The sequence below is a fragment of the Corylus avellana genome, chromosome 2 (genome assembly GCF_965113065.1).
Source record: "Corylus avellana chromosome 2, dhCorAvel1.hap1.2, whole genome shotgun sequence".
In the NCBI taxonomy this organism is placed as follows: domain Eukaryota; kingdom Viridiplantae; phylum Streptophyta; class Magnoliopsida; order Fagales; family Betulaceae; genus Corylus; species Corylus avellana.
The window spans coordinates 34701503-34714320 of record NC_142491.1 but is presented as its reverse complement, the minus strand read 5'-3'; the positions used below and the strand labels follow the sequence as shown (position 1 = coordinate 34714320).

Below are 12818 nucleotides of genomic sequence, written 5' to 3'. Positions count from 1 at the left end.
TTTTAAGAAGTGGAAGGTCATGGTAGAGACAGAAACTGGTCTGAAATTGAAGTGCCTAAGATCAGACAATGGGGGAGAATACGAAGACGGGAGTTTCAAACAGTTTTGTGCAGTGAATGGGATTAGAATGGAAAAGACTATCCCAGGGACACCGCAACAGAATGGCGTGGTTGAGCGCATGAACAGGACCCTCAATGAGCGTGCAAAAAGTATGAGGTTGCATGCTGGACTACCGAAAACTTTCTGGGCAGATGCAGTAAGCACTGCTGCTTACTTGATAAACAGAGGACCGTCAGTTCCTTTGGGCCATAGACTACCTGAAGAAGTCTGGAGTGGAAAAGAGGTAAATCTTTTTCACTTGAAAGTTTTTGGTTGTGTTTCGTATGTCTATATTGAATCTGATGCTCGTAGCAAGCTAGATGCTAAATCTAAAAAATGTTATTTCATTGGCTATGGGAATGAGGCATTCGGGTATAGGTTTTGGGATGATCAAAACCGGAAGATCATTAGAAGTAGAAATGTTACTTTTAATGAGATGGGTGTGTATAAGAATAATTCAAGTGCAAAACCAGTAAGTACAGAGTCAGAGGCTGAGAAGCCTGAATTTATCAACCTAGATGGAATTTCTAAAGGTGCAGCTCAGAGAAGGAATTCAAAAGTTGATAAGGATTCAGAAACTGAAGATGGTCTAGAAGTTGAAGAAACAGTAGATCAAGAGACTGAACAGGGTACACCGACAGTGGTTGTCCGTAGATCTACTAGAACCATTAGATCTCCACAGCGTTTTTCACCCTCTCTATTTCATATTTTGTTGATGGATGGCGTTGAGCCAGAGACGTTTGTTGAAGCCTTGGAGGTTGAAGATTCAATCAAGTGGGAGTTAGCCATGAAGGATGAGATGGACTCATTATTGACTAACCAGACCTGGGAACTGACTGGGTTGCCAGCAGGTAAAAAGGCTTTGCACAACAAATGGGTGTTCAGAATAAAGGGTGAACATGATGGTAGCAAACGCTACAAGGCAAGATTGGTAGTCAAGGGATTCCAACAGAAAGAAGGAATTGACTACACAAACATATTCTCTTCGGTGGTGAAGATGACAACCATCAGAATTGTGCTAAGTATTGTGGCGGCGGAAGACTTACATCTAGAGCAGTTAGATGTGAAGACGGCGTTCCTTCATGGTGAGTTGGAGGAAGAAATTTATATGCAGCAACCACAGGGATTCGCAGTGCAGGGGAAGGAGAGTTTAGTGTGCAAACTGAGGAAAAGCTTGTATGGGCTGAAACAAGCTCCAAGACAATGGTACAAGAAGTTTGATAGTTTCATGTGCAGTACTGGGTTCACTAGATGCAATGCAGATCATTGCTGCTATGTCAAGAGTCTTAAGAACTCTTACATTATTCTACTTATGTACGTAGATGATATGCTCATTGCAGGGGCCAGTATGGAAGACATCAACAAGTTGAAGAACCAGCTGTCAAAGCAGTTTGCAATGAAGGATTTGGGAGCTACTAGACAAATCCTTGGGATGAGAATCATCAGGGACAGGGCCAATAGTACACTGAAGATTTCACAGACAGAATATGTGAAGAAGATTCTCAGCAGATTTAGCATAAATGAAGCTAAGTCAGTGAGCACACCCTTGGGGAGTCACTTCAAACTAACCAAGGATCAGTCACCGAAGACAGATCAAGAGAAAGCATACATGAGCAAGGTACCTTACGCCTCAGCTATCGGAAGTCTGATGTATACAATGGTTTGTATTAGACCGGATATTGCATATGCAGTGGGAGTTGTGAGAAGGTACATGAGTAATCCAGGGAAGCAGCATTGGGAGGCAGTCAAGTGGATTTTACGATATCTGAGAGGAACTTCAGATATGTCCCTTTGCTTCACAGGTGCAGAATTGAAGCTGCAGGGCTACGTGGATGCTGATCTAGCGGGTGATGTTGATAGCAGGAAAAGTACTACAGGGTTTGTATATACTCTAGGAGGTACTGCTGTGTGTTGGACCTCAAGGTTACAGAAAATTGTAGCCCTTTCCACTACAGAGGCGGAGTATGTGGCCGTGACAGAAGCTAGAAAGGAGATGGTTTGGCTACAAGGTTTTTTGGATGAGTTGGGAAAGAAGAATGAAAAGGGCGTTCTACACAGTGATAGTCAGAGTGCCATTTTTCTTGCGAAGAACCCAGCGTATCATTCAAGAACAAAGCTTATACAGTTGAGGTATCACTTCATTCGATCTCTTCTTGAAAGTGAACAATTGCTACTTGAGAAGATTCGTGGAACTGAGAATCCGGCAGACATGCTGACAAAAGGAATGACTATTGAGAAACTGAAGCTGTGCGCAGCTTCAGTTGGTCTTCGAGCTTGAAGATAGGTGGAGGAGACATCCGAAGGATATTCACTATGTTGCGACTTGGTAGGATTCAAGTCAAGTGGGAGATTGTTGGGAATGTGTGCCTTGAACCTAGGGGTGGGACCCAACCGGTTTTGTTGTGTTATACAAGGATTGTAATTCCCTTTCATGGTTGGAGTTGGAGTTTTTGTCCTACACGAAAGTGGGTTTCCTTGTTAGACTTTTAGTAGGAAAAAAGCACCGACTATGTGCTCCTATATAAAGACAAGTGCTATGCAGCAATGAAGAGAAAAAAAAACAAAGTAATATTTGCTTTGTGTTTTGGTGAGCCAACAATAGAGAGAAAAAGTGAGAGCAAGAAAGAGAGTGTTTTCTTTTCCCCTTTTTGTTATTATTCTCCTTTGGGCAAAGTGAGAATTGGGTGTATTTGGGGCTTTGGGTTTGAGTGGTTTTCTCACCCTGTTACTCTCTTGTACTCATCTTTTGATAGTGAATTTTCTCTGGGTCGTCTCCGCCAGTGGATGTAGGCTTGTTAAGCCGAACTACTTAAATCTTTGTGTCGTGTGTGATTGCTTATCTTTATTATTCCGCATTCTTTTTATTTTTCGCATCTCACGGGTCTTGGGAAATAGGATTAATTCCTAACACTATATAATAATCTTGGGTTTTGTATGTATGGATGTATGTTGGTTTTGCTTGGTAAGTAGATTTGATTGCTTTACCTTCTTGGGCTTATTTTGTACTTCTAATTAAAATATGTTGCTTCTTGAGATGTTAGAAATTCATATACTTAGTTGCAAATGGAAAAGAAAGAATCAAAGCTTAAATGACGCTTTGTTTCCTGGCCATGAAAAAATTTGCAATAATTATGCTAAATATGTGTATCTGTGTGTTGTGTTTGGTATTAGGGTATTTCATCAATTATGCTTAATATGCCACCACTTTCTGCTTAGTCGGCATTAATGTTGGCCTCGTTCAATTTTCAATTCGGTGGGTATAACTTGCGACAACGACAATCCAACAACTTCAAGGTAGGTTTCTTCTTTTATATCAAGGCTTGCTTCATTTCTAAATTGTTTGTGCCTAACCTATTTTCCTCCTTATTGTAAATATGTCATATCACATTTCACGTAATCATATATATTAGTTCGAGTGTCTACGTAAAAGCTTAGTTTTGTGTTGACTGTGGTTGGTAGATAAGTATCATACATGATTTATGCACATTCTTTTGCTGTTTTATATACTTATTCGTAGATGTCGTTCTTTACCACTCCCCGTAAGTCTCCTCGAAAGCATGGGATGCAAACCCCATCCCCACCAGAAGTTCCCATCCCACTGGCAAATGTGAAATGGGAACAAGAGCACGACAATATCTTGGTGCATATTCTTTGTAACTGCCAAGATGACGGAGTTCGCCATCCCTTTGGGAAGTATATGCCGAACATCACGAAAAAATTAAATAGGCGGCTGAAGGATGGCATCGCCTACACACAAAAACAGGTGAGCGACAAAATTAAGCATCTTAGGGAGCTTTGGGTGCACTTCTTGGAATTTGTCTGAGATAAGGCCGGCACGGGCTGTGGGTGGGATGATGATTTGGGGACTGTCACGGGAAGTCCGGAACAATGGGAACACATTCGACTGGTACGCCACTAATATTATGTTTAATATTTCCTTAATTATGTGAGTTGCCGTACTTATTGACCTTTTGTGTTTTATCTTGTGTTTTTTTTCGTTTATTTGCTCTTCCTTCTCAGACAACGAACCTCAAGAAGTACTACAGATTCCGAAATGGCCCCCCGGCGAACTTCAAGCACCTATGCTACATCTTTAAGGGCTCAACATCCACTGGAAAGTGGAGGTATGCCAACACACAATCACCCCCGGGCAGCGATTGTGAAGAGAATGACATTGATCTCAACAACCCCGCGGTGATCATAGACCTCACGGAGCCCCAGTGTGCATCATCTCACAAGGCAAAAGGAAAAGGAAAAGGGAAGTTGAAGAGGGAAGGTTCGCACTTGCAGGGATCGAACTCTAGCAAGCGTTCATCCAAGGGTGAGCAAATTTTCTCCGAGCTGCGAAGCGAGTATGATGTCTTGCGATCCGACTATTTACAGAGGTGCAAGCTTAGAGATGGCCAGTCACCCGGCGATTGTATATCTTATAAGCTGCCTCCCAGCCAGTATCCTGAGGAAGACATCATGGACCGTATCAATGTGTTGGCAGCTGAAATGTCATTGCCCACGAACAAATATGTCAAAGCATGCGAGAAGGTTGGCAATCTGACTTGGGCAAGGATACTGTTGAAAATGAATGACGACGGTGTACGTCATTGGCTAAACAACATTGATCCAGACAACGACAATTGAATCTTATGTTTTATGCTAATATTTTATGTTGTAGTTTTTTGTGTTTTCCATTGACTATTTTCTATTCTACCCGCTTAAGTTAGTTTGATTGCAATATTAGAGACTCATAAGTTATGCTATAGTATGAATGCTTATTATGGAGTAGGGGAACAATTTTAACACTAATGATTAATGTTATTAACCGAGTTTTACTTTCCAATCTTAATTATCCGGTCGCATGTTATTAATATAGACTAAATATAGCCTGACGACATTTACGCATGTTATGACTAGAATGTGAAGTTATTCATCTCATTTAAATGTAGGCCTGTTGACATGTATGCAGTTGGCCCGCCTAATGGTAACATTGGTAATAGACGTCATTGGATGGACAGTATCGATGAATTGCCCGACTCAGATGCATCCGACACAGACGACGAGGATGAGTGTAATTTTGAGGGAATACGATTCGAGCTAGAGAATTTACTAGTGCGCATGGCAATAATCGTGGAAGAATGTTACCATCATTTTATGCACCCATGCATAAGGGTTTGCATTCTATAGAAGACTTCCAAGCTGACTGGTGCGATGTGGGAACACTGGGTGCTTACCAATCCAAACCCAACTACATGCTATGAGCAATTTCGTATGTTGCCCAAGACTTTCTTAAAATTGTGCAACACACTGAAACACAATGGTTTTTTACAAAGCAATCGGTATGTAAAGATCACAGAACAAGTTGCGGCATTTTGCCTAGTGATGGCACAGTGACACACGCAACAGATGGTAGCGAATAGGCTACAGCGCTCATTGCACACGGTAAGCGTTTACGTTAATCGGACAGCTAAAGCGCTGTGCAGGCTTGGGAAAAATATTATACGTCCAGCTGCGATGGAGTTGCCTCATCCATACGTTGCACGCAATGGCCGCTACTATCCATGGTTCGCGGTACGCCATAGCATAACATATCGCATTACTTCACAAGCACCAATGGCATATATCTATTGTCTTTTGTGTCCTATATCTAATTTACTTTCGGTAATACTGTTGTAACCAAAAATGCATTGAAGCGATTGACGGCACTTATGTTAAAGCGTGCGTTCAAGATGAGAACATTGTGTCCTACAAAAGCAGGAAGTCCACAATAACACAGAATGTCATGTGCGTCGTTGACTTCGACCTTTGCTTCACATATGTTTATGCTGGATAAGAGGGCAGCACTCATGACTCGCGGATTTTCCAGGAGTGCATCGAGGATCCCACCGCTCTTTTCCCCATGCCGGTCGAAGGTACTGTACAGAGACATGTCTTTGTGTCAGGTTCTATTGATTTGTAATACGTTTACAATTCCTTTGCTAAGTTGGAACCCTATGTGATATAATGTTGTACCTTATTATGTTCAGATTACTTTTACTTGGTTGACTCGGCGTATGGATGCTACAAGGGATTTTTACCCCCACATCGCAATGAGCGATACCATTTGCAAGATTTCCGCCGCGGTCGACCTCGTCCGAAGAATGCAGTAGAATTGTTTAATTATAGGCATTTCTCATTACGAACAGCTGTGGAAAGAACTTTTGGAGTTTGGAAAGCCCGATTCCCTATCTTCGACAATATGCATCCATACCCGATTGAGAATCAACGACTATTTGTGGTCGCATGCTGCGCGGTACACAACTTCATTCGCAAAGACTGCGGTGCTGATGATCCACTATTTTGTGCTGCCCTAACGACGCATTATGGGCAAGATTGGATCGACGTCGTGCAATTGCCTACCATGACACCCGTTCCATACGTCGCGCATGGAGCACCACCAAACCGAACCCGCGAAAGCAAGGAAATGATAATTATAGTCCGAGAGGCAATGACATCTCACATGTGGGAAACCGCGAATGAAGAGTAATTTATATTATTTTGTGTGGCTTCTCCATTGTTAACAAAGAAAAAAACAAGGAATGTAAAAATTGCCATATATAAAATTTTTGAGGTTAGGACTATCTAATCGGAATCTTAACCGATCTCGCTTATTTAATCTAAATCGATAAGCATAGGATCATATGTGTACCTCTGCATCTAAGTAGACAGTGCTATCAAAAATATATGACCTCGAGAAACTCCCATAATCCATTTGCTCTTCGGAGTGTAATTCACTTCAACCATTAATGTCAAATAAATAATACAATTTTATGGGATTGAAGGAAAATATCCAAATACATGTTTTATCCTTTCAATAATCTATATTTTATAGAAATGACATCCGATTGTTCTTACCCTGAGTGAAGTGATAAATGACAAATTACAAATATATATGATCTATATTATCTTCTTTATTCTCTATAAAGGACCAGGAATGCATTGTTTACGTATCATTGGATGTGCATTAACAGCTTCTTATACTTATATTTAAAAATTAATAATTAATTAATTAAATAAACTATAAATAATCTAAATTAAAATTAAAAAGTATTTTATGTTAATATTGGAATTACTCTGGAAAAAAAAGAGTATCTGTCGCAGCTCTGCACAAATAAGGTCGATACGTTGTATATCAAGAATAAGCGGATATAAATTACAACGGTTAAGTATCTACAATTTAGAGGGAAATAGTTCATTTTAACATCAACTTGCTACCACTAGATGCATTGTAACCGCCAACATAAAGGAACACTAGCAAGACAAGCAAAGCTAACACTGCTTGATACGTCATTTGTTTAAATTGGAACTTGACCGCTCTAGACTGGTTATTCGCTACCATAGATTTCCACATCTCATCCCTAGACTGAAACATGTTTTCTAGGTGTGTTCTATACTGTGCTTGTTCGGTTGCCAACAATTTTTCAAGTCTACCAATTTCTGCCCGGGTTTGCTCTTCTATATCCTTCAAGCATTGCATGATTCTTTTTTCGTAAGCTGTCATCTCGTTGTCAGCCCAAAGAAAGAAGCCACAATCACCAACTTGCTACAACATACAAAATTTGGAAGAAAAGTCAATAATATACCCTAAACCAAATAAAACTGGTCAAAAAATGTAAACATGGAAAATAAATGTCATACAATACCTTATACTTTTCGCACCCATACCACTTTCTGCTGTAATTATCATTTGTCCAGGAATACCTTACGAACGCTACAGCTCCACAGCGACATAATGGACGGCCACTCGATGCATCACTATTTGCAGACATACTCAACCCTGTCATATTGTGAAGAAAACAAAGATGTAACAACAGAAAAAGATCTGGTGGTGCTAAACCAAAGAGCTTGGATGCTCAACAATCTCTTAGTAGAAAACAATCAGTCAGAAACAAAGCAACCTCACTTAAGCCCATTTTCCTTTTCATTTATTTTATTGTATACAGCGGTGGATATAAGGGGGGTGCCCCTGGTAAAAAAAAATTAAAAAAAATTCTTTAAGTATTTTTAAGTTAAAATTTTGAGGGCACACCTGGGGAAAAAAAAATTCAATTTCTACTCTCAACGATCCAGCATAGCAATACGCTAAAAAAACAAAATTAAACTTACTGCAGAAAATTGGTTAACCCATTTGCTTTATAAAATCGGTAGAAAATTCACCCACTAAAAATTTCCAACAATCACAATCACTCCTCCACCATCCATTGCCAAAAAATCATAACCCCAACAGTGTTGATCAGTTACACAGAACCACAGAGCTCCAACAATCAAACCCACCCAATGAAATTTCTATAATCCACTCAATGTTTAGATTATACTTACGTAGAAAAATTGGTTAACCCATTTGCTTTATAAAATCTGCAGAAAATTCACACACTAAAAATTTTGAACAATCACAATCACTCGTCCACCATCCATTGCCAAAAATCATAACCCAACAGTGTTGATCAGTTACACAGAACCACAGAGCTCCAACAATCAAACCCACCCAATGAAATTTCTATAATCCACTCAATGTTTAGATTATACTTACGTAGAAAAATTGGTTAACCCATTTGCTTTATAAAATCTGCAGAAAATTCACACACTAAAAATTTCCAACAATCACAATCACTCCTCCACCATCCATTGCCAAAAATCATAACCCAACAGTGTTGATCAGTTACACAGAACCACAGAGCTCCAACAATCAAACCCACCCAATGTAATTTCTCTAATCCACTCAATGTTTAGATTATGCTGTTAGGAAAAAAATCAAATACAAAGCACATGTAATTTCAGGGGAAAAAAACAAAACAACAACTTATTAATACCGCCTCTCAAGCTTCCACCCAATGTAATTTCTCTAATCCACTCAATGTTTAGATTATGCTGTTAGGAAAAAAATCAAATACAAAGCACATGTAATTTCAGGGGAAAAAAACAAAACAACAACTTATTAATACCGCCTCTCAAGCTTCAGAATATATCAAACTGTAATTTGAGTTTTATCACTCAAATTACAGGCCAGAAGCAGAAACAGATTACAGAAAAAGAAAACGTAATAAACACACACTCTGTAGGGGCCGGTGGAATTTTGTTTTGGGTCGTTTTTCTCGACCCATTCTCAGCCATCAACACGGCTCCTAACACCCAAAATCGCAAGTAAACCCACACCAATTTGAACCGAAAATCAACAACTACAAATCCTATCATAAAACTCAATGTGGGTACAATATAGCACTAAACAACTGAAAATCACTACAACCAACCACAAGAATTTGAACCCAAAATTAACAAAAAAACAACACATCTGAAATTTTCAAACAAAAACCCTCACCCAATGGGTCTAACCCCGTTTAAACTACAATGGAAACCCTAAAAAATAAGCCCTAAAATGTTTGAACCCTCACAACACACAAAACAGCCACCGAAACGCCAGAAACAATGGCCCCAAATTCTGAGGAAAAACCAACCAAACCGAAAGGAATTCAACAAAGAACGACACAGGGGGAGAAAAAGAAAAGGAAATTCAAGCTCTTACATTGTGGACGCGCGCTGATGTTCCCCCTGCTTGAAACAGAGCATACACTGAAGCCACGGTGAAACGGGAACGACTGAGGCTGTACTTTCGGGAGCGGTGGGGGGTGAAACGGCAGCCGGTATTTTGGCAGGGGGATGGGTGATTCAGGTGTTCAGGAGAAGCCACAGAGATGGAGAGTGGGCTGAAGGAATTTGAGATGCGGTCGCTTCAAACAGACGCTACTTTCGGATGGTTTTGGGAGAAACCATTCAGAAAACGTGTAAAGACATATTAAGGGGCAAAAGTGTAAAGACATATTCAGAAAACGACAAACACAGTGTTGAGGTCTCTCCCAAGGCTGTTGCCAAACGCCCCCTTAACTAAAAAGTGGTGAATTATAGAGTTATAATTCGAATTCAGAAGTTATGAGTTGATATTAATTATGTTAAATAGCACATAGTGGGAATACTTATTAACACATTACAGAAGTTATTACATGTACAAGAGATTATTTTCTAGGCTTGTTCTTGGTGGAACCTCCAAGCCGAAACAGAAAGAAAAGACCTTCCTTTCCACCCAATAGTAAGGCAATTCCCATTCCTTTCAAGTGTGCAAGAGCTCCCACAAGCAAAGTTTTTAACCATCAACTCTGCCTGATACAAAGATGACATGCTAAGCTCTTGTTCCACCATACCAAATCCTCCAAAAAATGTCCTCCAACCCTCAATCTTCAAGCGCCAGAAAATTCTCTCCTCACCCTCCATTGCAACAATGTTGCTTATCTGGTTGCTCAGGTATGTATCTTCCATTCTCGGCCTATTTGGATCACTCTCATCCATGCAAACTTCCAGGCATTCGAAATATGCAGTGTAGGATAAGAGAGCATCATTGAAACGGCATAAGAAATCTGGTGAATTGTGATCTGCATCAGCTTCTATGATCACCATGACACATGGGTTGAGGTCTCTAAGCACTTTGAGCAGAGATTCCAAGCTTCCAGGCTTCCTTATCATATGATTTAGCAGAACAGGGGAATAGACAGCAACAGCTTCATCAGACATTGTCTCGAACATGTCTTTGCTGAGATCTTTGATGTCTTTTACCATAATTATTTGGAATGAAAAGGGTATGTTTAAAGTGTCGGCAAAACAGGCGAGTCTTTTCCTTGTCTCCTCAATCCTCTGTTTTGATGATATCCCAACTGCAGTTATTTTGAGAAGCTCGATTGGGCATCCATGGCGAGTTGCAAGGGCCTGCATAAGCACTATGCATTGAGCTCCAGTTCTGATTGCAAGGTCAATATAGTGAACCCTTTTCACAGAAGCCACACTTTCTACAATTGCTTGGATTCTTGCAAACTGAGTAACTTGGCTGAAGGGAAGGTGAAGATAACATGCAATGATGGTAAGATTCCCGTACGCCATTGTCTCTTCTTCTTCACTACTACTCTTCGAGCCCTTTAATGCATTTCCCCCTGCTTCTCTATCAATCCTCTGTTGAAGGGCTTTGGTAAAATAATGAACGGTTCTTTGAACTGAGCTTCCTGTCTTGGAGGACAAGAAATCACAGAGGCTTAGCAATCTGCTTCGTTCATCATGTTCTTGCTTGGCAACCTTCTCTGCAGAAGCTAAAAGAAGACATGCAAGTTCCACATCAATGGTTTCTTGGTGGGAGAGACCAAAAACATGGTTTTGGATTAACACTTCTTTCGCTATTTTCTTGACATCTTCCGCTGATAATCGACGGACAATGCCCATGGTTTCAAGTGTTTTGAGGTTGGACTGTGAAGTTTTTCTTGGCGACCTCTGTCTCTCACTTTGGATTCCACAGTCCACACTAATATATATAAAAAAAATCTGGAGTTTATCGACTAAATTGTGAGCAAAAGAATTGTTTAATAGCATATATCGCTGTCCTGACGGGTATAACAAGGATTTGAGGAAATACGCAAAGAACAGCAGCCAGCAATGATTCGCATATCAAAAGAAAGTGAGAATGGAAAAGACAGAGAAAGCCGCAACTTATTCTTGCCTTCACAAATTATATCCAAACAAGTCAGAAAGTGAAAAAGAAATTGAGTACTCAGACAAGTTCAAAAAAGTAAAGTAAAGCAAACGTCACAGGCATCTGTGGTTATCATCATGACTTGCAGCTTCACATTGGCCTGTCAAATAAAATATATCAGGACTGGCGAGTGAGATGTGATTATAAATAGATGATGATGTAGTGTGACGTCGTGGGTCACAGAGATCAATAACAAATAAAAGAATCAATTCTTCTTCAAAATCTTTGAGTATATTAAGGATTTAACGAGTTCTTTTTAAAACCCAACAGTCTATCAAGGAATTGAGGACAAAAGATAAAAAGAAATTCAAACTCTAAGCTTTCTTATTAAAAAAAGAAATACTAGGGATAGTACATCTTTTACTAACAAATGCTTACTAAACTGATATGTCGCTCATTCATTAGAGAAAAATAAAACAATTAATTAAGAGAAACGTAATGAGTACTAATGAATGAGCTACACATCAGTTTAGTAAGTCTATGTTAGTAAAATATGTAGTACTCCTAGCATTTTTGTAATGACCCCGATGGGCAAATCAATTAACTAGTAATTGATCTCATGGTTCGTCTCTCAGCTCTATCCCTCATGGGACAAGACTCAGGGATTTCAACCTCTCATAGACGAGAGAGCTCAGCGGAAGACTTTCTAAACTATAGGAATAAAGAACATTACATACACAACCACACATTCATACACTAGAGTAAACAAAATACCTCATAATATAAAGATAATCATCAAATGTACCAGTCATCAGACCATCATCAAATAAGGTTACAACTCATAATATAATTGTCTTAACAAAAGATCAACAGATCAAATTCTAAGTTTAAGCAAAACTAAAGAGATAACAATCTCGATCATGTCTGCTCGGGTGGTTCCTCTATCAGTCCACATAGAATGTAACCAAACTAGATCCAAGTCCTTAAAAATTACTCGAATCAAATCATGCGCGATCACCCACGTCTGCTTCGAAGGCACCTTCCTCTAAGCTAGCTAAATTGCGCAATTATTCGTAATGGAGGGGGAAAAACATAAAATAAAGGGGTAAGTCTAAAAACTTAGTGAATGTTAACGCACATAATGCACATGCTAGTTTTTATAATGAACTCTGGTTTTTATAAAGTA

The 12818-nt window shown here is 39.6% G+C and overlaps 1 protein-coding gene across 1 annotated transcript; it reads right to left on the bottom strand.

Moving 5' to 3' along the window:
• Window positions 1–10143: 10143 nt before the first annotated feature.
• Window positions 10144–11385, bottom strand: LOC132189532 (DELLA protein GAI1-like). Its single transcript, XM_059604308.2, has one exon. The coding sequence runs from the start codon at window positions 11383–11385 to the stop codon at window positions 10144–10146; it is 1242 nt and encodes a 413-aa protein (XP_059460291.2).
• Between the last annotated feature and the right edge of the window lie 1433 nt (window positions 11386–12818).